The sequence below is a fragment of the Fusarium poae genome, chromosome 1 (genome assembly GCF_019609905.1).
Source record: "Fusarium poae strain DAOMC 252244 chromosome 1, whole genome shotgun sequence".
NCBI lineage: Eukaryota > Fungi > Ascomycota > Sordariomycetes > Hypocreales > Nectriaceae > Fusarium > Fusarium poae.
In genome coordinates this window covers 4,614,254-4,638,012 of record NC_058399.1, presented here as the reverse complement: position 1 = coordinate 4,638,012, position 23,759 = coordinate 4,614,254, and the positions used below count along the sequence as shown (strand labels likewise).

Genomic DNA, 23,759 nt, shown 5'->3' with positions numbered 1-23,759 from the left:
GAAGCAACACAAAAATGCAAAGCAACACTGCTTTGTGGTCCAACCCATTCAAACAGCGAGACGGTGAATGGCGCACACTGAAGGTCCTCCTTCGTACCCACATCACTGGGCAGAGAGAGAACAACTTGTGGTATGCCAAGGCCGTTGTTTTCAGTTCTATTCAACAGGAGTTGAGAGATAGCTCGGTCCAGAGTGAGTTGTGGCTGACATAAAGTGATCTATCAAACAAGCAAAGTCGATGCTTGATCCCAGTATGCAACACAGATTCGACAGTCGGATTTGCGGTGCAAAGGCAATGATCTGCGGGTTTTTGGGTTGTCATCATGGCAAGGAAGGGACTGAAGGATTGCAGGCGAGACTCCCAAAATTGCGACTTGCAGGGAAGAGGATGATTCTCACCGTGTGTTGGACGCACCCGCAGGCGAACAAGGCCTCAATGGTACTAGCTTGGACCCGACAGTCTGGTATCGTGGTGATAGTGCTGCAGAGCCTTCCATTCACATGACAGAGAGGCTTCATACGGGGACCTTTTCCGCTGCAGCTATGTGGGCAGTTGCCAATCAAAGACTTGGACAGGATTCGGCCGCCCACCCAACCCAATCGTTTTCCCATCTCTCGTCGTCGCCCCGGCCCTCGTTTGTTGTTTGCCTTTGCTTGTCGCCTCGCCTATTCTTTTTTTATCAGGGTTAAATCGATCTCTACAGCATGAATACACTGACTAACCGAGTCGTCTTGTCACCAAATCACATATAGAGAGGTGTCGACCGGGTTCGTTCGGCCAGACAACAGCGAGGGTGTGTGGGATATATAGTCTGCAATATGTTGGGCCGCACGCATCATGCACTTTTTCTGCAGCCGTTCGAAGAGAAGCATGCCTAGTTTCCTTGCAGAAAGTGGCTTGCTTCAGCTCACACATTCGAGACAAGCAAACATAAAGGCGGACCCGACATCTCAATCCATGTGGAAACAGCCTTGGCTGGGGCAATGGTTGATATTCCTTCCTTCCAACACTGATCGACGGCCAACGGTGTTGGCAGGTAATGATCATGGGGATTTAAGGGAAAGATTACTTGTGCCCAACCAACGGACGGACGGACGGACGGGCTGTCTTGCCTGTCTCAGCCTTGAAGGAACCAACAGCTACAGTAGTTGAAATGATACCGGCTAGGTCAAGGGCACACTAGATCATCCTTGTCCCTCAACTTATGTCGGCCGTGAGAGTGCGGGTGTCGTAGCAGTTGTTTGCTCTTGGAGGCATGCATGGTTTAGACTGGTATAAGAACGGAAGGATGCCATGCACTCCTTTGTCCCTTCTCCGTTCTTGGCTGGCCACTATACAAACCACATCGCTCCCACATGAGGTTATCGATTACCCACACTCCCATTCACAATCATTTCATCCACCATGCTTTTAATTCCCAGGCATCATGCTGGCCTAGTTGGCCCAGCGTTGGGTCTTGAAAGGGACCGGTTCCCGTATCAAACTCTAGAATGCTCCGCGAGTCGACCAAGCTGGCAACTTAGGCCTCCGCCTGTCGCCAGAGTTTCAATGATAGAGCGTCTTCCCACAGAAGTCAGGGACATCATCCTATCCCATCTGGATTACCAGTCTCTGATCTTCCTTTCTATGGTGAATCGACACTTTCATCGCTCAGTAATCCCCCAGCAAATAGCAAGTCCGCTGGACAAGTTTTCATTTATTATGAGAGCAGCGAAGGACTTCTCACAGCATCGGCCCAGCGAGAAAAGAAACAAACACCAACCCGGAAACTCCGAATGCTACTACTGCTTCCGTGTTAGAGCTCCGGAACACTTCGATGTTCTTCAGGCTACAATAGAATATTTCGACCCACAAGGCCGAGTGGTATCAGGTCGACTACCGAGACCTGATGACAAGCCTGCGGAGCTGCGCCGGTTCTGTATAGAATGCGGGATCAGGACTGGATTTCATCAACCTTCTGACTGTCTTGAAACAAAGACAGGCCAAAGTCTCTGGGTCTGTAGTTGTCGAAGAGTGTGGCAGAAACCCGAGTGCTTGCGTTGCCCCGACTGTTCATCCACATGTCCGTTACGACCAAAGAAGAAGTGGTAGTGACTTGACCAGATAGTTATTGTCTGTGCATTTTTGCATTAGGGCATCTGGGCGATGTAGACACTTGGACGACACGATTATGCATGTCTATGGAGACACCGACCATGCACCGAACGAATCCGGCAGCTTGTTGAAGAAGCATGGGCGCCAGTTTGGCCAGGGATGGAGGAGTACAATGATGTCTGTATTGGAATCAGTGAAATGGGTTAATTGTTGAGGTGCTAGTTGACAAATTTGATTCAATCTGCTTTCTCATTTACGTGAGGTGATTGTAAGGGCCTGAGTTTATATTTAGACATAACATTACGGAGATATAAAGAGGAATTGGGGATGTTCTCGCATTATAAAACAGTGCAGTCCTGTAATCCTAATGAGTATAATGTTGTTGTTATTTATATTTTCGCTTCCACCCGGCAGTTTGATAATAAATATATCTTTCTCTTTAACTATATACTATCATTCAAGAGGCCGGTCACGGATGTATCAGAAGCTATTTATCATTATCTCAGCTTGCGCATCCTTAGATACAAATCATATCGCTCATGCCTCACCCTTATCCTTTACACCTGGCATCTAGACGAGCTGATGTAAGTTATTGTTTGTAGTGTAACAAAAGACCAAAAGTTTCGCCGGCAAGGATAGTCAGGGGTGTAGGTTTAGTGTACTTTATTAATTGCTTTATAACTATTTGCCAGACAGTGGCATTTGTCAGAATCAGCAGCCCAGATTATTTGAAGCATCGCCTATTATTATTATTATTATTATTATTTATTATATATAGGCCGCTGTAGTCAATCTAATCATAACTATCGGACAGTCACTTGGTGTGATGGTGATTCACAGTCGCCGTCAAGAATATCTATAAGTCCAATCAAAACTCTGCTCCAAGCAACAACTTCCTTTCCTTTCTGCATCATCATCCATCTAATCATCTCTTAGTCATCTCATGAAGCTTTCGGATATCTATTAGTGTCGTCATCGTCGCTAAACGTCTTAAAGCCGATCAAGATGGACGAAAGAGATGGACCTCCTCCTGAAGAGCTGGTTCTTACTCCGGTCTCAGCGAGCGCAGCAATCAACAGTATTCCACCACTTGATCTCCTGCTAGATGCGCAGCCGAAAGAGGGCTACAATCACATTGCTTCTGATGACAATCAGCAGACAAAGGTGCAAACTTCATTCTAATCAACTCCAACGGCAATTAACCAACACTCACAGTCCTCCAACAATCAACAAAAGTTAGAAGTTACATCTCAGATTGCCTTACACGAGGTCGCAGCTACTCGACAAAGCGAATTGCTGGAACACCAACTCTCTGCTTCACTCAATACGGTCGCGGTTGAATATGGTGGGACTTCGGGATCTGAACTTGACTCTACTTCTGATCTGGAGTTCTCTACCGACGATGAGGACTGTGAGCACGAGACAACCGAGGAGTACGATTACTTCTTATTAGCATGGTGATAGAGAAGGCTAACTTGTCTTCCTCAGTTTTATTCCCAAAGCCACAAACTACCGCAAACCTCCCAACAAGAATGGTATTACTACTTGCGACCTTGGAGCTGGCGACATGGATACTCCTGATGCCTATCAGTCCAGTCACACGAAAATAGCTTCGCTACCCCTAAAGCCTACTGAGACAACTTTCGTCATCTTTGAGAACGAGTATTTCCAAGTTAAAAGATCGCCACTTGCAGGCTGGGGAGCTTTTGCAGTTCGAGAGCTCAAGGAGGGAGATCAGATTCTTGTGGAAAAGCCACTATTCACAGCTACCAACCTTACACTCTTTGACGGATTCGCCAACTTGGACAAACCGCTGCGTGATGTTGCTCACAGTCTTCACGCCAACAGTAACTTCAAAGAAGGTTATCCAGTGGAATTACTGATTTGGAAGACGAACGCGTGAGTTGAGTCATGAGCATTGAGTGTGGACTACACACATGCTAATCCAACTACTAGTTTCTCAACCGCCAACCCCTCAACATACAACTACGACGAGGCAGGTCTGTTCCCGATCGCATCTCGATTCAATCACGCCTGTGAGCCGATTAACAGTGTCAAGTGGCATTACAGCTACATCGACGACACTCTCGAGATGACAGTCCAGGCCAAAAGTGTCAAAGTTGGTCAGGAACTTACCATTTCATACGATGCACTGAGTCCCATGGCGCTGTATAACCGGTATGGTTTCCAGTGTAGTTGCGGCGGATGTCGAGGAGTATCGGACCAGGAATTGGCAGAGAGGGAGGAGTATCAGTGGTGGTAGGATCTAGGTGCTCGACCTGCTTTTTGTATCACGGGGGAGTTACTGCTTTGGGCAGTCTTGATACACTGACTTGAATTATAAATTGCCCTTCCAGTCAGTCCTATAATAACTACGGCCGAAGAGGCGCTTCAGGTTCCGGGAAGTGATATCTACTGGTGTCTAAAACTTGGAGAAAGCCATATTGCTTTTGACTTATACAAGATGCTACTGGTCCTTTCTCGACTTGGTCTTATAATTGCTGGTGATACTTGGTATTCTCTTGAATTGTTGACTACTACTGTGAAACATAATAATTACAGACAGTCTTATAATGACGGGACTACTTCAGTTTTTAGACAACTCTTGTCGATATCACTCGTATCGTGGGATTGCTTTACGAGTTTAAGCCGCCTATATTACGCTGGGATTAAGTAGTTTTGTCTATAACATTTGAATTAAAACTGCATATCTTGCGATGGCAAAGTATCCAAATATGTCGTTTATAGTGAGCGATATAATACCTGCTGTATTGGGCTCTCGATATAAACTCTGAGGCTAGACATCGGATTATGAAACGAAATGGAAAAGAAGTAGAAAGCTGTTAAGTATGCGCGTTGAAAATATAACTAAATAAAGTAACAACTTATAGCGCAATATAAAGACACACTGCAAGATTAACTAGATCCTCATATATAAGGGGTTAATAATATATCAGTATCAGAAGACTGCACTCTCGCTGAAATAACATTATAGTAACTGTTATATATAATAAAGTATCAAATACCATTTTAGCAGATTATCTTTGTCTTTATCTAATGTCTGTCCTAAACGCCGTGCCATGCAACCAACATCCATTAATCTTAACCCTGACAACCTCTAATCCCAGTATCGAATTTCGCCATCCATACCCGCTGTGACTACCTTGCTCGTCTCTTGAGGGTGCCACTTAACGCTGGTGATGGCCTGGTTGCCGGCCTTGAGCTTGTGATACATCTTGCATGTCTTCCAGTCCCAGAAGCACACGTAACCGCCAGAGTCACCCGAAGCAAGGAACTGTCCGTCGGGACTGCAGTCCAGGTCGATGCCCAAACCGGCGTTGTTGTGGCCGCGGTAACTCTTCTTTCTATTTTGACGGAACTTGTCGTTTGCGCCATAGACCAAGATTTGATTATCGGAGCTTTGGTATGCAACATATTTACCACTTGGGTGAGGAGCCGCGCGGGTCATGGGATACATGTCTGGCTCAGCAATGTACTTGATGGGGACGGGAATGCCGTAATCCCAGGCTCGGAGAGATTTGTCGTCCGAGGTTGTCATGAAGCGTCGGTTGTCATCGACAAAGGTAATGGTGTTGATAGCCGCCAAGTGATGGTCATATTCTTGCACAACTTCTTTGGTTCGGATATCGAACTGGACAATCTTCTTGTCTGACATACCAGCCAGAAACTCGTTGGCATGCTCGGGGCCAGGGTTGAACTTGATAACGTGGGGGGTCTTGCCAGTTGTGAATTTGCTGACACACACACCTGTCTCTGTGTCCCAAAGCTTGATCATGCGATCATATGATGAAGATAAGAATTGAGTGCCTGATGTGTTGAAGCAAATATCCGACAAAGCCTTTGAATGGCCGTGATAGCTTCGCAGTAGTTCCCGGTCGTGGTACACATCGAATATCTTGACGGTGGTATCGGCACTGGCTGATAGAAGCAAATGTCCTGAAGTAGGGAAGAATCGTAGTGCAGTAACCGCCTTGTTGTGGTTCTTCCAAGAATGGATTTGCTTCTTTGGGATGTAATTGGTAACGCTTCCCACTTCCTTTCGAAGGTCGATATCCAGGTCCTGAGGAACGTGCATATAAGTCCTGCCTTGGTAGTCGGTTTCGGCAGACCCATGGAACTCGGTTCTCTCGTCTCCCATCTTTTCCGCCTCTTTTCGTTGTTCTAGCGCCTTGGTTGGCGCCCTGACAACTGTGCCACTCTCAACGACCTCTTCTTCCTCTTCTACAATCTCATATTCTTCATCGCTCGCCAGTTCCTCGTCCTCTGCCACGATCTCATACTCGGACTTCTTGTATCGCGCCCAGGGTCCAACGTAGGAGCCGGGACCTTCCGCAATGGTTGCGCTGCCCTTGTCTTCACGTCCAGCTCGTATTCTCGCCGCTTCCGCTTTCAGTTCTGCGTTTGTCTGATACTGTCGCTCTGGACCTCCTCGTCCTCCTTGTCGCTCAATAGCACGATGTTTGCTTCGGAATGTGTGTTCGCTCAAGAAAGTTTCTTCTGCATGTCCGGTTGGGACGGTCTTGCGCTTCAAAGTATTGCTCTCGTCTTTGAACGGGTTAAGAGGGCCGGCCTTGGGACGCGACAGGTCTTCGGCTGTAAAAGGCACCACCGCGTGATCGGGTTCAGCTTGCTCCCGAACAATGAGCGCATCCTGAGGCGCCATATTTGGCGGGTATTCCCCAAAGTCCGCCATGATGGATTTAGTGAAGAAAACACAAGATCTGAGCCAAGGATATAGAAGATCAATGGCCTTGGAGTGGATCTCAGATCACAACAAAGTGATCAAATGATTTGATCCCCTGGGAAAATAGACGAGTTTTCCGCGACTTCGTGGGGAGATAGAGAGGTATTGGTGATAATTTTGATGGATGCGCAATGAATAGTCAAACTTCATTGAGGCGCGACAGCTTGGAACTGAGTTCCAAATTAAAGGTCACGTGATCATGGTCGCATACCTCGCGCATGAGCGAGCGACATCGCAGGTTATCAAGGTTTGAGAGCGGGTTTCGAGGAAATTTATATTATATATAATATCCAACAAACTTATTCATACTTTAATAAAGGTTATGCCAGACTTTGATTCTTTCATTTGATAACAGCTACCAGAACAAAACGCTAGGTAAAATTTACAGGCTGTTCCAAAGCATAAAAACTGGCTATTTTTATTCGGTCATTAATCAATTATCTCACTGGCTATAAGCTGAAGGACGACGGATAAGACCACCGAATCGGGATGCCTCAGTCTCCAACAGAACACGCCATGCACCGCCTTCGTCAAGTAATAAACCAGATCGCCAGCTGGCATGGTACCAGGATATATACGCCAAGCCCGCCTCTTTATAAAAAAAATCCGACATCATTCTATACCATACCATCTTCCACTCGTTATGTGCTGCCGTGGCAGGTTCATGTTTTCTCGTCGCGTGACTAATCGACTCGGCCCTGGGTGTCAGCCGAGTTCGACTAGCTGGATAAACATTGCGATATCTTCTATCTGACGTAGACAATGCCCAACATCGGAAATAATCGGATCACGGCTCGGTTAAGAGGGTAACCACTTAGGAAGACTCGTCTCGGATAAGAGCAACAATCATGCTGTAGAGGTAGAAGAAGAACATGATCAAGTGGAAGCCCAGCTTGAAGAAAGATTCCTATTTCGAGTTAACGCTGTGCTTTTGTATGTCCAGCTGTTTTCATACCTTCTTGTGGACGTTAAGCTTGCGGAAGATCTCAGTCGCATCGAGGAGGTGAGTGTTGTCAACGATCCTAGTTCTTTTTAGTATTTCGTCTCGAGTTTTAAGAGCGGGCAACTTACTTCTTGACGTTCCAGCCAAGGAGAGGCAGGTTGAGGATAAGAGGCACCCAGTATCCATTGATAAGGAAGAGGAATGTCAAGAAACCGTGTACGGCAGCCTCTGGGATGATGTAGGTGTTGAGTCGGTTGCAGAGGTCAATAGGGTTAATGTAGTCACTGTAATTGGACGATCAGTCTTCATCCCATATGGCATTTCAGATACGCGCATCTGGGGCGCAAAGTTTGACCACCGAAGCGGTACGGAAAAGGGCTGCTGCCAACATACCATTCCAAGTCACTGTACATAATAGTGAAAAAGACCTGCAAGAAGAGGTTGACGGCGTTGATAAGCACCGACAGCAGGAACAACCAAGCTTCTCCAGACATCATCTTGGGCTAAAGTGTGCACGAACGACGTTGACGTTGCAGGTGGGTGGTCGAGTCAAGTTGGGGATGACGATGTTAGTCGAGGACAAGGACAGCTAGCCGTTTGTCAAGCAAGCTCTGTCACAAGCTGGAAGTTGAGGGTCTGGCGAGGGGCGAAGCGAGGGATGATAAGGCCTCGGGGTAAGAGTTGAATCGCAAGTGGATAGCTTCTGGTATCGACAGTGCCTTACAGAGAAGGGATTCAGATGTCAGAACGTGAGGGGAATACTGTAGTGAAGAGGAGAAATCTTGGTGGCGGGCAATGGATGGGGATTATGGTGGTAGTGTAGTGGCAGCGGTGGTGACTTCTGGTGGAGATGGTGGAGGTGGGGAGGGACCTGGAGAGGTTAGATACAGCATTAGGCTTAGGCAGGTTTAAAGCTAGGAGCGATGATGGAAGCGGCGACGAGCTCACAGGGCACAACTTTTGAATTGGGAACATGGAGCTAAAAAATCTCCAAATCCCCTGTAGATAAACTGATCCTGGCGGGCCCTACCGGATCCCCTGCACTGGAAACGCCCTTGACGGCGGATGGCGTGGCCGATGGACGCCTGCGTGTGGCTGAGAGCCGGGCATCCATCTCTGTGCTTCGAAACTTGACAGCGAGTGCCATTTCGTCACTCCACAGACAGGTATTGTAAACTACCTGGTAAACCCGTGCACAGGGAACTTGGACTGCGACCCTGATGATGTAACGATGGATGATCTACACTTTTAGGTAGTAGATATGTATCTGGCTTGATGAACAAATAAACAAGTAAGACTGATCGGTAACAATATCAGTCTGGATATAATATCACAGCATCGCATGTGTATTGCGAGTAGACCTGGATTTTGGGATGCCAATAATTTATGTCCAAACGTTTAGTATCTATAATAAATATATCAATTTGGTTTCAAACCTCGCCGCTCACTTTGACAGCACCACTACCGTCATCATTTTCATTCAACCCGCTCATCATCCCCAAACCCATATATCAATGTGACAATGCCAAAAACACATCTTCTTTTTACTGGAAGGCTTTTTATGACACTCTACACCTTTGCATCACCATTCTCGGTGCTGGGCATCGGTAGAGCACCGCCGGGAGAATTCTCCTGTCGCGCTGTGAGAATCTCGACCCCATCTTCCGTAACGAGAAGAGTATGCTCTGTAATTCACGTTAGCTCACGTCGCTTCCACACACCCAAAGCTCAACTTACCAAACTGGGCAGTCATCTTGCCATCAATGGTGGTGCTGGTCCAGTTATCAGGCCAGGTAATATCTCGGTACTTTCCTAGAGCGATCATGGGCTCAATAGTGAAAGTCATGCCAGGCTTGCACTCGCCGACGGTCTTGTTCTTGGCGTAGTGAGGAACGTTAGGAGGGCAGTGAAAAAGCTTGCCAACTCCATGGCCACAGTAGGTTCGAATAACACTGCAGTTTTGCTTCTTGGCGTGCTTCTCGATAATGTTGCCGAACTCTCGGATCAATGTACCGGGCTTCACAGCCTTGATGGACTCGTCCAAGCATTGTCGCGCTGTTTCAACCACGCGAACAGTATCAGGATCAGCCTTGGCCTTGTCACCAATATAGTAGGTCTCGTTCAAATCGGCGTGGTATCCCTCGTGGTACAAAGAAACATCAATGTTGAGGATATCGCCGTCGAGGAGAACACGCTGGTCTGGAATGCCGTGACAGATTACTTCGTTAACGGATGTACAACAAGACTTGGGAAAGTTGTTGTAGTTCAAAGGAGATGGATAAGACTATACTATGATCAGTATTCGCGGGGCGACACAAACAGCTGGAACCAACGCCAGGTATTCCAAAATACATACGTTTCTCTCAATGCAGGCCTTGTGAACGATCTCGTCGATGTAGTCGGTGGTTACGCCAGGCTTGGCAGCGGCAGCAGCAATGTCGAGTACCTCTCGCGCAAGTCTGCAGCTCTTTCGCATAGCATCCTGGCCCGCCTTGTCGAGAATTTCGATCTTGTTACGGTTGGTGAGAGAGCGGCTATACCTAGGGTTGCCGTCTTGCCACCACACGGGGTGGGGGATCGATTGAGGCAGGGTTCGGTGCGGCGATAGAGGGTAGACGGGTCGCAGAGAGCCAGAGTAGGGAAAGTTGGGGAATGGGTTGTAGTAACCGGTAGCTGGATCTGGTGAGATTGCTTTCGGGGCTAAAAGGTGGTGGAGGATATTACTTTGCGATTTGTGCATTGTCTTGTGGATGCCCTACGATATTGTCAGTTGTGTCCTTGTCGCATACAGTCCAGTTGGACGACGTACCCAGTTACGCTTGAAGCACTCCTGAGAACAGAAGAAACTGTCCTTGATTCCGAGCTTCAGGCAAGTCGGGCACTGTAGCGATCCGGCATCGTTGGAGCAGTCGGCGCCCATGCACTGCTTGGCGGGGGTATCAGCGGCCATCGTGTGAGTGTTGATGCTCGAGTAGGTTGTGCAAAGGAGTGTGCTGGTGAACTAAGGTACAAACAAGAAGTGAGTTTTCTATGTAACGACTATATGCGACCACGAAGCGCCAAGTAATGCAATCTCACAATTGTCTCTCTTGTGGTGCAACTTTTAGAGGGGAGCAAAAGATCGACTCGGCCCCATTTGCGGCGACTTGATAAGCCTCGATAAGGGTACCTAGGTAGTCACTTACAGGACCAGAGACGCTTGGCACTGGACGGGGACTTGAACGGTTTTATGCATTTTATGAGCACTAACAGCGTCATGTTGAAACGGTACTGCTTTTGGAAGGTGGGGGATCTTGACAAAACGGACAGTAGCGTAACGGGGGTATAACTGTCTAGCAATGGGCAATCTTGTAACAAGTTTGAAGAGCTCAATTATTACAAGTTCAACACAAAGACATATTTTACTCTGTCCTGCGGTAGAGAGCTCTACCGGCTAACATACAAAGAGATAAAATAAGGCATAAGCATAGCATATAACAAGGGAATTGCAATGATATCCAATACACTATTGATACAGAGTTGTTTATATATAGGTATAACTATATACCTACCAGGCAGAGCTCAGGGTGTTAGAGTAATACGCGTTAAGTTATTACCTGCTTAGTAGGTAGGCTGCAGGCCTGTGTCTTGTGTCTTGTTACTAGTGAAGCCTGAACTATCTGGTACTAGGGATATTCATTACAACAGTTTCTCTTTCTCTACAGTCTCTCTATTGGATCATAGTAAAACCTTAAATACCATTCTGGACCCTTTTCTCTCTAGCATTCAATTTGCGGTAATTATGCACATGTCCACCTTTGTAGACTACTGGACACTCTCTATAACAATGCCGAAATGTCTTCTGATGGATATAGTGGATCCCCGCTTCCGGCCGGCCGCTATCGCTTTGATGCAACCTGAGCAGCCGGTCCTATCGGGGGCTTAAATCGGTTTCTCTTTAGTACTTACTAGGTATGACGACCTCAATGTCTCGCCGGCCCAGGACTTGAACTTTTTTTCTTCTCCCTCTCTATATCCGTTCGTCCTTGAAAGGCAACTTCTCGTGAGCAAAGATGGAGAAACCTCAGAAGATTGTTGTTGTTGGGGCTGGTCCTGTCGGTTCTTTGGCAGCTTTATATGCTGCTCAACGAGGACATGAAGTTGAAGTTTATGAGTTGCGACCTGGTAAGTGACTTTCATGCTATATCATATTTATTTGTCGAGTCGATCAACTTCCGCAAGCCCGAATCAGCTTCCACGAAACTGTCTCGCTTTATCCTCATTTTCTCTGAGTTTTGTCGATGAGAAATCTTCTCGTCCGGTTATTATACTCGTAGGCGCATTCACTTACTGGTCTAGACCTCCGAGATCCCAGCACTATCCCGCTCAACTTCACCAAATCCATCAACCTCGCCATCTCTGAGCGTGGGATCAATGCTATGCGCCATGCTGGCCAGCCGGGACTTCTCGATCATGTCATGTCCACAACAATCCCCATGAGAGGGCGCATGATTCATGGCAGGAGTCCAACCGGAGCTCTTTTTGAGCAGTCTCAAGACTACGATGTTAAGGGACGGGTATGCAAAATTACCGCAACGCTCAAGATATGAAGCTGACGCTCTCGTGGCAGGCAATCCATGCCATTGATCGTGCAGGCTTGAATAAGCGACTGCTCGATATTCTGGACAACATGCCCAATGTCAAGCTGTTCTTCAACCACAAGCTCACAGGCGCAGACTATCGCGCTTGCAAGGCTTGGTTCGAGGTCACTGACGGAAAAGCGTCCAAAGAGTCTCGTTTCAAGGAGATTGACATATCCTTTGATCTCATGATTGGCGCTGACGGTGCCCATTCTGCTGTTCGCTACCACCTTATGAAGTTTACCCGGATGAACTACCACCAAGAGTACATTGACACTCTGTGGTGTGAGTTCCATCTCAAGCCTGTTCAAACAACCAACACAGCCGATCCAATGGCCAAGTTCCGGATGTCGCCTAATCACTTGCATATTTGGCCTGGCAAGGATTTTATGTTCATTGCCATTCCCAGTGATGTGCGCCATACTCACTTCCCACCCTTTCTCCACATTTGGTTAACACTCACCTAGGACGGTTCTTTCACATGCACGCTCTTCATGCCCAGCAAGGATTTCTCAGACCTTGAGAACAACCCAGCTAGTGTGCCAGCCTTTTTCGACAGCCACTTCCCGGGTGTTACAGATCTAATACCTGGCGATGAGCTGGTTGAATCTTTCAACACAAACCCTCACCTGCCACTTGTTAGTCTCAAGTGTAAACCCTACCACCATGGCTCTTCTTGTGTCATTGTTGGAGACGCCGCCCACGCCATGGTACCATTCTATGGCCAAGGCATGAATGCGGGAATGGAGGATGTCCGGATCCTCTTCTCCATCTTGGACAAGCATAGTCATATTGATGAATCCAATGACCCTTCTAGTGAATCCTCCTCTGCATCAGGACCCGCCTTTCAACGATCACTCGCGTTGGCAGAGTACTCGGCCGTCCGTCCACCGGATGCGCACGCAATCAACGATCTTGCTTTACAGAACTATGTCGAAATGCGATCATCTGTTCTGTCAAAGCGCTACAGATTGCGTAAATACCTTGAGGAGTGGATGAGTGTATACTTCCCTCGACTGGGATGGCAAACAAAGTACTCCCGTGTCAGCTTCAGCAATGAGGGTTATCTGGATGTCATCAATAAGAGTGACACACAGGGGAAAATATTACTGCAAGGCTTCTTAGGATTGCTTGCCAGTCCCTTCATTGTATCAGCGGCAATGTTTTGCTACCGTTATCGGCGGTCGATATCCGCCATGTTCAAAGCAATTCGACAATTACCCTAACCCAGAGACTACATCGGGTTTCCATTCGTCTTTACACAAGCTCTCCTCACGCTGTTTATAGAAACTATTTATTACTGCTCACTTGCAGAAAGACATTGGCTCCTCAAGGTCAAGTTGTACTACCTAGGTATATAGAACAAAATCATAATTAAAAAAGACAACTCGTTCCATCATTTTACTTTCATATCATTTTACCTACATAAGTAAGTATAACTAGAATTTTTGGCCTGGTTTCTACATTAGTACGAGTACTGTGCTTACCCAGGTATTGAAACTGGGACATTTCTCTTGGTGTTGAGTTTTCAGTTATCACAATGACCTTGTACAACAAAATAGGGTTTTATTCTACATATAAGCTACTCCATTAATTCGAAGAGGACGAAATAACACATATACAATCGTATTGTTTTACATGTTGTTCTGTTCATCAGTATTAAACTCTACCACTGAATAGTTCTCGATGCATCAACACGAGTATATGCGCTTACCGGAGTAAATTATTAGTCATCCTCCTGGAACTTTGAATTTTTGGTCCTACAACGCCTCAGGACCCCAGCGAGTAGGCCGATATACCGTCGCTTCAAGCCCACGACTATCATAGGTGAGAGTATTGGTATCAGTCGACTGATCATCTTAATCTCAAGTTGCCTGGTCTCGATTGCGTATACGCAAAGGTAAGTTTGGCAACCTCCATCTAGGACGTCTCGAAGAAAAATGCTAACAAAGATTGTTCACGACAGGATTCAAAAGACCGAATCGACGACTGTCACCCGAATTCAACCTCCTTCGAGTTGAGTCGAGATCTCTCGACAGATCAAACCGCCCTCCATGCCCTCCATCACCAACATTGCGCACATGTGTTCGCACCTCCAGAACGCCTCCAAAGCCCGTCTTGGTATAACATCCGTCAAAAACTGCAAGTACAACCTGCAACTCGCTCTCGCATTACACCGATCTGGTTTCTTCTCAGCCGTCTACCGTGCCGGCCCCCACCCTCCTTCAATGGAAGACATGATCTCCAAGGTGCCCGAGACAGTCACAAACGAAAACGTTGCCAAGATGCGCCTGTGGCTGGGCCTTAAATACTGGGATGGTAAGCCTGTCCTCGGCAATGCCAGTCCTATCAGTACGCCGAAGCGTCTTATGACGGCCAACATCAGAGAGCTGGCCAGACTTACAAGAGGGTTTCCAACCAAGGTGGACGGTGGTGTTGTCACGGGTCTAAATCTCGGAGAATGTCTCTTTGTTTCGACGTCCCAGGGTGTTTTGGAGGTGCGGGAGGCCCTCGCGAAGAAACAAGGCGGTCTGTTAATGTGCAGGGTATCATCATGAGCGTGAATATGAAAAATATTTGCTTGGGTGGTCGGGGGAGCATACATGCTGTCATGATGCGATAAATAAGGAAGAATGTATTGTACAACTAGATTAAATGTCCCTTGCCAGGACTGTTTGTGTATCAAAAATCAATCTCAACGTGGGCGGCTGTCCGTCGCTTTACAAGTATCTTGCTATTCCGCTGTGTTTTGTTTGGTTTTTTCTCTTGCGTCTCTCCTTTACTGGTATGCGGGAAAATCACCATTCGCCTTCGCTTAAAACAGGTATCTATACAACAGCTCAAAAGTACAAACTCTTCTCCTCCATGGTCAAAGCAGCAATCTCGTAGCTTCCACCATCTATCCCTGATTGTAATTCGCTGCAATAACGCCTTCCGACTCTCAATTCTTCACTTCCTCCATCTGTTGTCCTGTGGTATCCTTCTCTTCAGCGGCGTCGGTGGTCTCGACATCAACCATCTTATCGTCCCCGGTTGCAGTTTCAATCTCAGTGTTTTGCTTCTTAGCGGCATCAGGCTCAGAGTCCTTCTCCAGCAGAGGGACAACTTCTAGCTTGGTCTCTTGTTCTGGCTCGTTGCCAGAGGTCTCAGCTGTCTCCTCTACAACAACAGGGGGTTGAGAAGAGCTCTCATCCGCCAAGGGGACAATGTCAGAGTTCTCGGTGGGCTTCTCAGAGTCGACAACAGACTCGGCAGGCTGGTCGGCGGGAGACTTTTGGGGCGGTGTCTCTGTTTTCTCAGAAACTTCGACAGGTTTCTCTTCTTGGGGGGTGATAGGTCGGGCTGCTTCCTGCTTCTCCTCAATTGGCGACTTGACAACCTCTTGAGCCTGGCTTTCTCTCCCTGCAGACTCAACTTCCTTGGGAGCCTCCTCAGCGGCAGCCAACTCGGGCTTCTTCGCGTCTTTTTGTGCGTCGTTTACCTTGGTCTCCTCCGTTAAGTGCTCTGGCTTGGTGTGGCCAGGGGTCTGTTCATCCGAAACAATCTCAATTATTGGCGCTTCATCCGAAGCTACTGATCCTGCGGAAGGCTTCGACTCAACGGGTTTTCTGATCTGTTTTCTGGCACTTCCTGGGGTCTTGACGCCAAACTCGCGGCGCGTAGGATCGGTTCCTGACGATGAAGATCGTTTCGCTGTCTTCTTTGGTGGCGTGGTGGGCACCTTCTCGGCTGTCTTTGAAGATGAGGCCTGGGTTGGTCGCATCATGCGAGCCAAAAAGCCTTCGTCAACGGGTGCTTCCTTCCTGGCATGAGTTGGGTCGGAGGGCTTTTTGGGAGGAGGGCCAAGGCTTGGTCGTGGACGGCCGACATTTGAGGGCTGGCGTTTGACTGTCTTGCCAGTGCTGGCGCTGGTTCCTGTTGCGCTGGCCCGGCTACCGGGTCGAGCAGGAACGTTGAGGTTTTGCGAGCTTGCTGGTTGAGCTTGACGGCCTGTCTTGGCTCCAGATGCCGCAGTTGGCGCCATTAGAGATGCAGGAAGTTGCACAGGTTTCGTGGGAGATTTGGGCTTTGGCTTCACAAAGCCAGTATCGCTAGTAGTAGGCTTCAATGGTTGCGGTTTTTTGCTGGCTGTAGTCGCGGTAGGCCGAGTGGCTGTGGAAGTGGCGACTGAAGCTTGTCTGGGTTCCTTCTTAGCTACCTGGGCAGTCCTGGCCGTTGGCTTAGTCTCAGGTTTATGAGTGGTGCCAGGAGGCTTTGCGGCAGAGGGGGATTTTGCTGAAGGCTTGGTGCTGGTAGCCTTAGTCGAAACGGCACTGGGTCGAGCGGTAGTCGTCTTCTTCGGGGTGGCAGCCTTTACAATTGCTGCAGGGGCCAGCTCCTTAGGAGTGGTAGCCTTGGGCTTGCCATTAGTGGTTGCGGGAGCTGCAGAAACTGCTTCGGGCTTTTCCTCCTTGTTCTCATTCTTTGGCGAAGCTGGAGCGGGTTCTTCTGGGGCGGGTTCTTGTGAAACAGGTTCTGCAAGAGCAGGCTCTGCTGGCAGCAATGAAGGCGACTCCTCCTCCTTGTCAATTTGCTTGTCTGGGTTGACACTGGGTTCATCGGTAACGGCTCCCATCTGCTCCGTGGGTGTCTTTGGGGGGTCAATTGGGAGACGAGGTGATTCGGGAATGTCCTCTTGGAAAAATGGCTTGTTTCCTCGTGGCGCATCTTCCAGAGATGCAGAGGGCCTATCGGGGATGGTCGAAACGGATTCTGCGTCGGTATCCATGCTTAACCGGCGGCGAGAGACACTGGACTCGTGGCTGGGATCTCTTTGGAGGCCTATCCTTCCGTCCTTCTCAATAGCAACAAAGTTGGTTCTGACTTTTGACAGAGGTCGAGGCGATTCAGATACGACACTGGTGCCTGTTAAGAAATAAAACAGATGTTAGTTAGCAAAGGGTTAAAGGGAGAAGAGAGAAGAATGTAAGGACGCGGCAAGAATGACGCTGGGAGCTAGTGTGGACAGTTCCAGGGCAGGTAGAACCGCAAGTAGATCAAGCTCAACTTTAAAAGCGGCGCGGCGCAGCAACTCTAAAGTGCTTCTTCTACCAGTGAGGAATATTGTACACGCTCATTCTTGCCATGGCTTGAATATCGATCGTACCTTGGACGGGAGTAGAGGCGCCAGACGATCGACCTCTTTCGGGGCTCGTGTCGCCCTTGTTCTCGAACATGGCGCGGAGGTTCTTAACCTGACTCATGGTTGCTGAGGGCTCTCAGAGCGAAACGAGCCGAGCAGGGTGCGGTTTTGGTCGAGAGACCTCGAGGTCTTTTTGGGTAGGATTCGAGCTGTTCGGCAGGGCTGGAGTTGGACGTGTAGGTTGGGACAAACGAAAGACTAGATTAGATGGGATGAGTCGAGGTGTCGTCTGGCTGGTTATGAACGGCGTCGCACAAGGAGACAGGGTTGTACTTTAGGTTACTCCCTGAGGTACATCAGACAGACGGACTCGCTCAGGTCAGGCACAGGCCGTTAGTGGATTGAGGGGCGAGCCGTCAAACAACCTAAGCCCGGACAGCCCAGGGGTACCTACTGGAGCTGGCTTAGTGAAGTACTACAGGAGGCGTTTCAAGGCTCGCTGGATACTCTCCAGTGGATGTACAATAGCTCTCCTCTCGGGGGACCAGGATGGCTCGGTAGGTGGAGGTGGAGGCGAAGGCGAAGGAGAAGGGTGGAGGGATCAGGCACTGGACTGGACTGACTATACAGTAGAGCTTCGGTTCTGCTGGGCTGGGCTGCAGCGGATAATAGGGGTCGAGATTACAAGATGGTTTTGGTTATTCAGAATCTACTGGAATAAGATGTAGGATTGAGAACATACGCATGGTCTATATTTGGTGTTCTATCTAACCAGGCAACCCAACGAAGCTCAGCAACCAACCGATGCATTCCACGTGAATAACGCTGATGGTCGCTCGGCAAAAAGACGCCAGTTAATACATCGTGTAATTACCCATGCGACGCTTTCGTCCTCAATATCGAGGTTGCCCGGTGACTTTGGACTGGGTCGGTAATAGACTGATGGAGCCGTGTAAATGGTAGGAGCAAGGATCCAGTCGAAATGAGGCACCAAATGGATCTCGTTCAATTCAGGCTTAGCCAGGGACCAAGTAAATTACCATTGTTAAAGGAAAGTTTGCATTTCCCACCCATCACAACCCAGGGACAGTACTCTATGCAATCAAACAATTGACTAAAAGTCTCTTTGTCCGTTGCGGAGAGCCGCTTTGACAATTGAACTTGAAACCAAAAGGAGCTACGACGTCTGAAGATTCCTGTACATATGAGAGGAAACCGAATATAGAACAGCTCAAACTACCTACCTAGACTACTTACTACACAGGCGTCCTGAGAAAGAGACGAGGAATTAATGAAAGAACACGAAAACCGACCTTACAAAGTGAGACGGACTGGCAGTACAAGCTAGCAGTCCAGACTACAAATACGCATCCGGACACATAGAGAGAGAGAGAGAGGCAATATACCGTGTCACCTCGTTCTTCTAATTACCCCTTTTCCATCAGCGCCCAAACTGAGAGCTCCCGCCTATTCTCATTCACCTCGGCTCTGTGCTCCAGTGATTTCTTCAATGACCTGCAAGGATTTTTCAAGCAAGATAATTTAACATTGTTCTACCCAAACGTCTAGAAGCTCTACCATCAACTTTGGTTGGGTGAAGCGAGCTTTGATGTTGACGTGGGATTGCATGAGCTTGTGTGGGGATATCTTTGTCTCATGTTGCTCTCTCTCCCCACATCCACCGATCAAGCTCTTGTCCCAGATAAATTATTACCAGTGGGCCATTTTGCATTCAAGGATTTTAATCATTAGATTCTTTATGTGCAGTCAAAAGGGCATTGGTCTAGTCTTTTCAAATATGTACCTATGTCCCTCATACCAGAGAGCCGATGGTCGGTCGGCTTTACATTGTTGAACCATATCAAGAGATTTACTAGCAGTAAATGTCACATCAAATAGGTATCCAATTGACATTTTCTTGGTTCATGATGGATATATGACACTATAGAACCAACCCAATGAATAAGAATTAGCCTTTCTGATCATCACCGGAGAGCGTTGAAGCGATCAACATAAACCTTGTCCCCTCTTGGCGCTTTTCGGCCAGGCCACTTTTTACCCGATAACTATCAAAAATCCAGCGGTTCATTTTCTTTACTGTCTCCGGTCTTCGGACGACAAAGAACTTGATCTTGTTCTCAACTCCAATTGCGCCCATTATGTCTTTCCGCACTCTCAGAATTGGTACGGCATAGCATCACTGACTCGAGATGAATCTCTAGGTAGCTAATTGTTTTCCTGTTTGCAGGTCTTATCCCTGGTGACGGTATCGGCAAGGAAGTCATTCCTGCTGGTCGCCGCATTCTCGAAGCCCTGCCCTCGTCTCTCGGCCTCAAGTTCGACTTTGTCGACCTCAAGGCTGGCTTCGAGACCTTTGAGCAGACCGGTGCTGCCCTCCCCGACAAGACTGTCGAGATACTCAAGAATGAGTGTGATGGTGCGCTCTTTGGAGCCGTGAGCTCTCCTACCCAGCCCGTCAAGGGTTACTCATCACCCATCGTCGCCCTGCGCAAGAAGCTCGACCTCTACGCCAACGTCCGACCTGTCAAGACTGTCATGACCGCCGCTAAGCCTATCGACATGGTCATTGTCCGTGAGAACACCGAGGATCTCTATGTCAAGCAGGAGCAGACCCACGACACTCCTGAGGGTAAGGTCGCCGAGGCTATCAAGCGCATTTCCGAGAAGGCTTCGTTCCGAATTGCTACCATGGCTGGTGACATTGCTCTACGCCGACAGAAGATCCGAGATGCCGGTGCCTCCAGCATCCACAAGTCTCCTCTCGTCACCATCACCCACAAGTCCAACGTCCTGTCTCAGACTGATGGTCTCTTCCGTGCCACCTCCAAGAGGGCCCTTGCCGACCCCAAGTTCTCCTCCGTCGCCGTTGAGGAGCAGATCGTCGACTCCATGGTTTACAAGCTCTTCCGTCAGCCTGAGGACTACGATGTGATTGTCGCCCCCAACCTGTACGGTGACATTCTCTCCGATGGCGCTGCTGCTCTTGTCGGTAGCTTGGGTCTTGTCCCCAGTGCCAACGTTGGCGAGGGCTTCGCTATTGGTGAGCCTTGCCACGGCAGCGCTCCTGATATCCAGGGCCAGAACATTGCCAACCCCATTGCTACTCTCCGGTCTACCGCGCTGATGCTCGAATTCCTCAACGAGGAGGAAGCTGCTGCCAAGATCTACGCTGCTGTCGATGGTAACCTTGAGGATGGCAAGCTGCTCAGCCCTGACCTGGGTGGAAAGGCCAGTACTGAGGAGGTTGTTGCCGACATTCTCCGACGCCTGTAAGAATATTGAGGAAAAGGATAAATCCCAAAAGTCGGTAGCTATTTCAGATTTATCATGCCATTGGACATTGTAACAATGTAGCTAGTATTTAGAAATGGCTCAAAATTTTACGTCATGACGAACAATCATAGGATGATCTAGAGAGGATTGTATATTTTATCCCTTTTATTTGTCCATCTTTTCCAACGCCTTGTATGACAATGGCACCCTCATCCAGATTCTTCTACTCATCTATCTGTCGTGGACTTCTAAACCCCTGGCAAGGAGTTGTTGTGACATTATATTACAAGATCATCATTTGTATTGTACATTGGCGCAATGTGGATTGCGCCTCAGCCATCACATCTCTGACGTGTCTGGCAATTCTCTTCCAAGTCCTGGGACTTGTTTATTTGGTTCGCTTGGCCTCAATCTCAGCCTGGTGCTTGGCGACTAACTCTTTCCTAAACAGCCGTTAGTGATTGTAGCTCTTACATATGGGGTTATACATACTGGAGATGAGGGGGGGCGGGAGCGTAGTGGCTGAATTCCATGCTGAACTCGCCCTTGCCCTGGGTAGCGGCACGAAGCTGGGAGCTGAAGCCAAACATGGCATTCAAACTGCAGTCACAGATAAGAGTGAAGTCCTCGCTGCCAATATCGGTATCGTGAATGGTAGCATTACGCTTGTTCATAAGCATCAGAATGTTACCCTGGAACTCGTTGGGGGCAGTGATGGTGGTCTTCATCAAAGGCTCCAGAACCTGACCGCCAGCTTCGGGGAAAGACTTCTTGAAAGCCATCTGTGTGGCCAGGTTGAAAGCGTGATCGGAGGAATCAGTAACGTGAGTGGCGCCATCGTTGACAACCATCCTGGCGCCAATAACCTTGTGGCCCAGGAGAGGACCCTTTTCGCAAACAGCCTCGAAACCCTTGGCACAAGCAGACAGAAACTTATCAGGAATGTTGCCACCGACGACCTGGCTCTCATAGTGGTTCTTGTCGGGCTCATCATTAGGCTCGATCCATCCAGCAACACGAGCAAAGTCACCTGGACCACCACTCTGTCGCTTGAAAAGGAAATCATAGTCGGCTCGGCGGGCAATAGTCTCTCGGTAGGCAACACGAGGCTGGCCAGTGACACAATCGGTCTTGTACTCACGTCGCAGACGCTCAACGTAAACTTCGAGATGCAATTCACCCATACCAGAAATGATGGTCTCCTCACTCTCTGCGTCGACGTGAACACGGAAAGTAGGATCCTCACGCTGGAAACGGTTCATGGCCTTACTGAAGTTGTCGGCATCTCCAGTTCGCTTTGGCTTGATGGACAGAGACATGACAGCGTCGGGGACGAACATAGAAGACATAGTGTAGGGGAGGCCACCGTCAGTGAAAGTGTCACCAGAAGCACAGTCAACACCAAAGACAGCGCAGATCTCACCGGCACCAACCTCGGATACATCCTCCATCTCGTTGGAATGCATGCGGACAATTCGAGGAATTCGAACCTTCTTATCAGTTCGGGAGTTGAAGAGGTAGGTACCCTTGCTCAGTTTGCCCTGGTAGACTCGGATATAGGTGAGCTGACCATAATTGTTCTCTTCGAGCTTGAAGGCAAGACCGACAAAAGGAAGAGAGTCATAGGGGACCAGCTTGACAGTCTTCTCTCCCTGAGACTTATCCAGACCAGTGTTTTCAATCTCGGAGGGGTTAGGCAGGTAGTCACAGACGGCGTCGAGCATGGGTTGAACACCCTTGTCAGCAAGGGCGGAACCCATCATAACAGGAGTGAAAGTTCGAGCGATAGTGGCACGGCGGATAGCAGCCTTGATCTGAGCATTGGAAGGCTCCTGCTCGTCAAGGAACAGTTCGGCAATTTCGTCATCGACATCGGCGAGCTTTTCAATCAGGGCCTGGCGCTTCTCCTTGGCAAACTCCTGAAGCGGGCCAGGAATCTGGTCGGTGATGCGAACCTTGGTACCACGGGGACCTTCAAAGTACATAGCCTGCATGTTGATCAAGTCGACAACGCCCAGGAACTCATCTTCGGCACCAATAGGAATCTGAATAGCAGCAGCGGGAATCTTGAGCTTGGTGTTGATCTGCTCGACGGCCTTCCAGGGGTTGGCACCCATTCGGTCCATCTTGTTGACGAAGGAGATTCGGGGGACATTGTAACGCTTCATTTGACGGTCGACGGTGATAGTTTGAGACTGGACGCCAGAAACAGCGCACAGAATCATGACAGCACCGTCGAGGACTCGGAGAGCTCGCTCGACTTCGATAGTGAAATCAATGTGACCGGGTGTATCAATCAGGTTGAAGTGGTAGGTTTCCTCTTTGCCGTTTTCCGTTTTCTTCCAATCAGCGAACGTAGCCGCAGACTGGATGGTGATGCCTTTTTCCCTTTCGAGTTCCATAGAGTCCATCTTGGCGCCGACAGAGTCTTTACCTCGAACCTCATGGATCGAGTTGATTCGGCCGGTGTAGAACAAGACTCGTTCGCTGACGGTTGTCTTTCCGCTGTCGATATGTGCCTATTAGGTCCTCATTAGCAGATGTGAAGAGTTGGTGGGGTGTCATGATCGTACAGCAATACCAATGTTGCGCACTCGAGATAGACGCTTGGCCTCCTCGGTGGACATGTTTGCGGCGACATATTCAGGCGTCAGACTGGCAGCGTCTTCTTGGGCTTTCTTGAGACTGGTTCACGGTATAAGTGAGGTGTTTCACAACGAATTGGGGTTTCAATTGAACTCACGCTTCTTGCGCAGCATTGCAGGCACGCTTGGTCTGGCTAAAAGCACGTCGGCTCTCCCAGGCGGGGGCAGCAGCAGATATAGTAAAAGAATGGCTACCGCAGCTTGACTGCTGGGCGCCCAATATCAGACGGCTATTGAGCCATCTGGCAGCCCTTGTTGCCCTCATTGTGCAAACTT

The 23,759-nt window shown here is 48.7% G+C and overlaps 9 protein-coding genes across 9 annotated transcripts; 4 read left to right on the top strand and 5 right to left on the bottom strand.

Moving 5' to 3' along the window:
- Positions 1 to 3,100: 3,100 nt before the first annotated feature.
- Positions 3,101 to 4,358, top strand: FPOAC1_001505 (uncharacterized protein; the record flags this gene model as incomplete). The annotated part of the gene is made up of 4 exons (XM_044846107.1): positions 3,101 to 3,259; positions 3,311 to 3,528; positions 3,584 to 3,994; positions 4,052 to 4,358. 4 exons carry the CDS (start codon positions 3,101 to 3,103, stop codon positions 4,356 to 4,358), a joined length of 1,095 nt encoding a protein of 364 aa, XP_044712023.1.
- An 855-nt stretch (positions 4,359 to 5,213) lies between these two features.
- FPOAC1_001504 (uncharacterized protein) lies at positions 5,214 to 6,779 on the bottom strand (the record flags this gene model as incomplete). Its single annotated transcript, XM_044846106.1, has 1 exon — positions 5,214 to 6,779. One exon carries the CDS (start codon positions 6,777 to 6,779, stop codon positions 5,214 to 5,216), a length of 1,566 nt encoding a protein of 521 aa, XP_044712022.1.
- Positions 6,780 to 7,674: 895 nt separating this feature from the next.
- On the bottom strand, positions 7,675 to 8,300 carry ERV14 (COPII-coated vesicle protein; the record flags this gene model as incomplete). The annotated part of the gene is made up of 4 exons (XM_044846105.1): positions 7,675 to 7,767; positions 7,816 to 7,882; positions 7,932 to 8,087; positions 8,197 to 8,300. 4 exons carry the CDS (start codon positions 8,298 to 8,300, stop codon positions 7,675 to 7,677), a joined length of 420 nt encoding a protein of 139 aa, XP_044712021.1.
- A 1,072-nt stretch (positions 8,301 to 9,372) lies between these two features.
- Positions 9,373 to 10,753, bottom strand: FPOAC1_001502 (uncharacterized protein; the record flags this gene model as incomplete). Its single annotated transcript, XM_044846104.1, has 5 exons — positions 9,373 to 9,488; positions 9,541 to 10,087; positions 10,160 to 10,476; positions 10,528 to 10,558; positions 10,613 to 10,753. The coding sequence occupies 5 exons, from the start codon at positions 10,751 to 10,753 to the stop codon at positions 9,373 to 9,375; spliced, it is 1,152 nt and encodes a 383-aa protein (XP_044712020.1).
- A 1,102-nt stretch (positions 10,754 to 11,855) lies between these two features.
- NIC3 (Kynurenine 3-monooxygenase) lies at positions 11,856 to 14,443 on the top strand (the record flags this gene model as incomplete). The annotated part of the gene is made up of 6 exons (XM_044846103.1): positions 11,856 to 11,967; positions 12,142 to 12,359; positions 12,413 to 12,835; positions 12,890 to 13,605; positions 14,293 to 14,322; positions 14,389 to 14,443. 6 exons carry the CDS (start codon positions 11,856 to 11,858, stop codon positions 14,441 to 14,443), a joined length of 1,554 nt encoding a protein of 517 aa, XP_044712019.1.
- Positions 14,444 to 14,476: 33 nt separating this feature from the next.
- Positions 14,477 to 14,980, top strand: FPOAC1_001500 (uncharacterized protein; the record flags this gene model as incomplete). Its single annotated transcript, XM_044846102.1, has 1 exon — positions 14,477 to 14,980. One exon carries the CDS (start codon positions 14,477 to 14,479, stop codon positions 14,978 to 14,980), a length of 504 nt encoding a protein of 167 aa, XP_044712018.1.
- Positions 14,981 to 15,363: 383 nt separating this feature from the next.
- FPOAC1_001499 (uncharacterized protein) lies at positions 15,364 to 17,665 on the bottom strand (the record flags this gene model as incomplete). Its single annotated transcript, XM_044846101.1, has 2 exons — positions 15,364 to 17,327; positions 17,569 to 17,665. 2 exons carry the CDS (start codon positions 17,663 to 17,665, stop codon positions 15,364 to 15,366), a joined length of 2,061 nt encoding a protein of 686 aa, XP_044712017.1.
- Positions 17,666 to 19,703: 2,038 nt separating this feature from the next.
- On the top strand, positions 19,704 to 20,838 carry LYS12 (homoisocitrate dehydrogenase; the record flags this gene model as incomplete). Its single annotated transcript, XM_044846100.1, has 2 exons — positions 19,704 to 19,728; positions 19,793 to 20,838. The coding sequence occupies 2 exons, from the start codon at positions 19,704 to 19,706 to the stop codon at positions 20,836 to 20,838; spliced, it is 1,071 nt and encodes a 356-aa protein (XP_044712016.1).
- A 388-nt stretch (positions 20,839 to 21,226) lies between these two features.
- On the bottom strand, positions 21,227 to 23,748 carry MEF1 (Elongation factor G, mitochondrial; the record flags this gene model as incomplete). Its single annotated transcript, XM_044846099.1, has 4 exons — positions 21,227 to 21,281; positions 21,331 to 23,357; positions 23,412 to 23,523; positions 23,582 to 23,748. 4 exons carry the CDS (start codon positions 23,746 to 23,748, stop codon positions 21,227 to 21,229), a joined length of 2,361 nt encoding a protein of 786 aa, XP_044712015.1.
- Between the last annotated feature and the right edge of the window lie 11 nt (positions 23,749 to 23,759).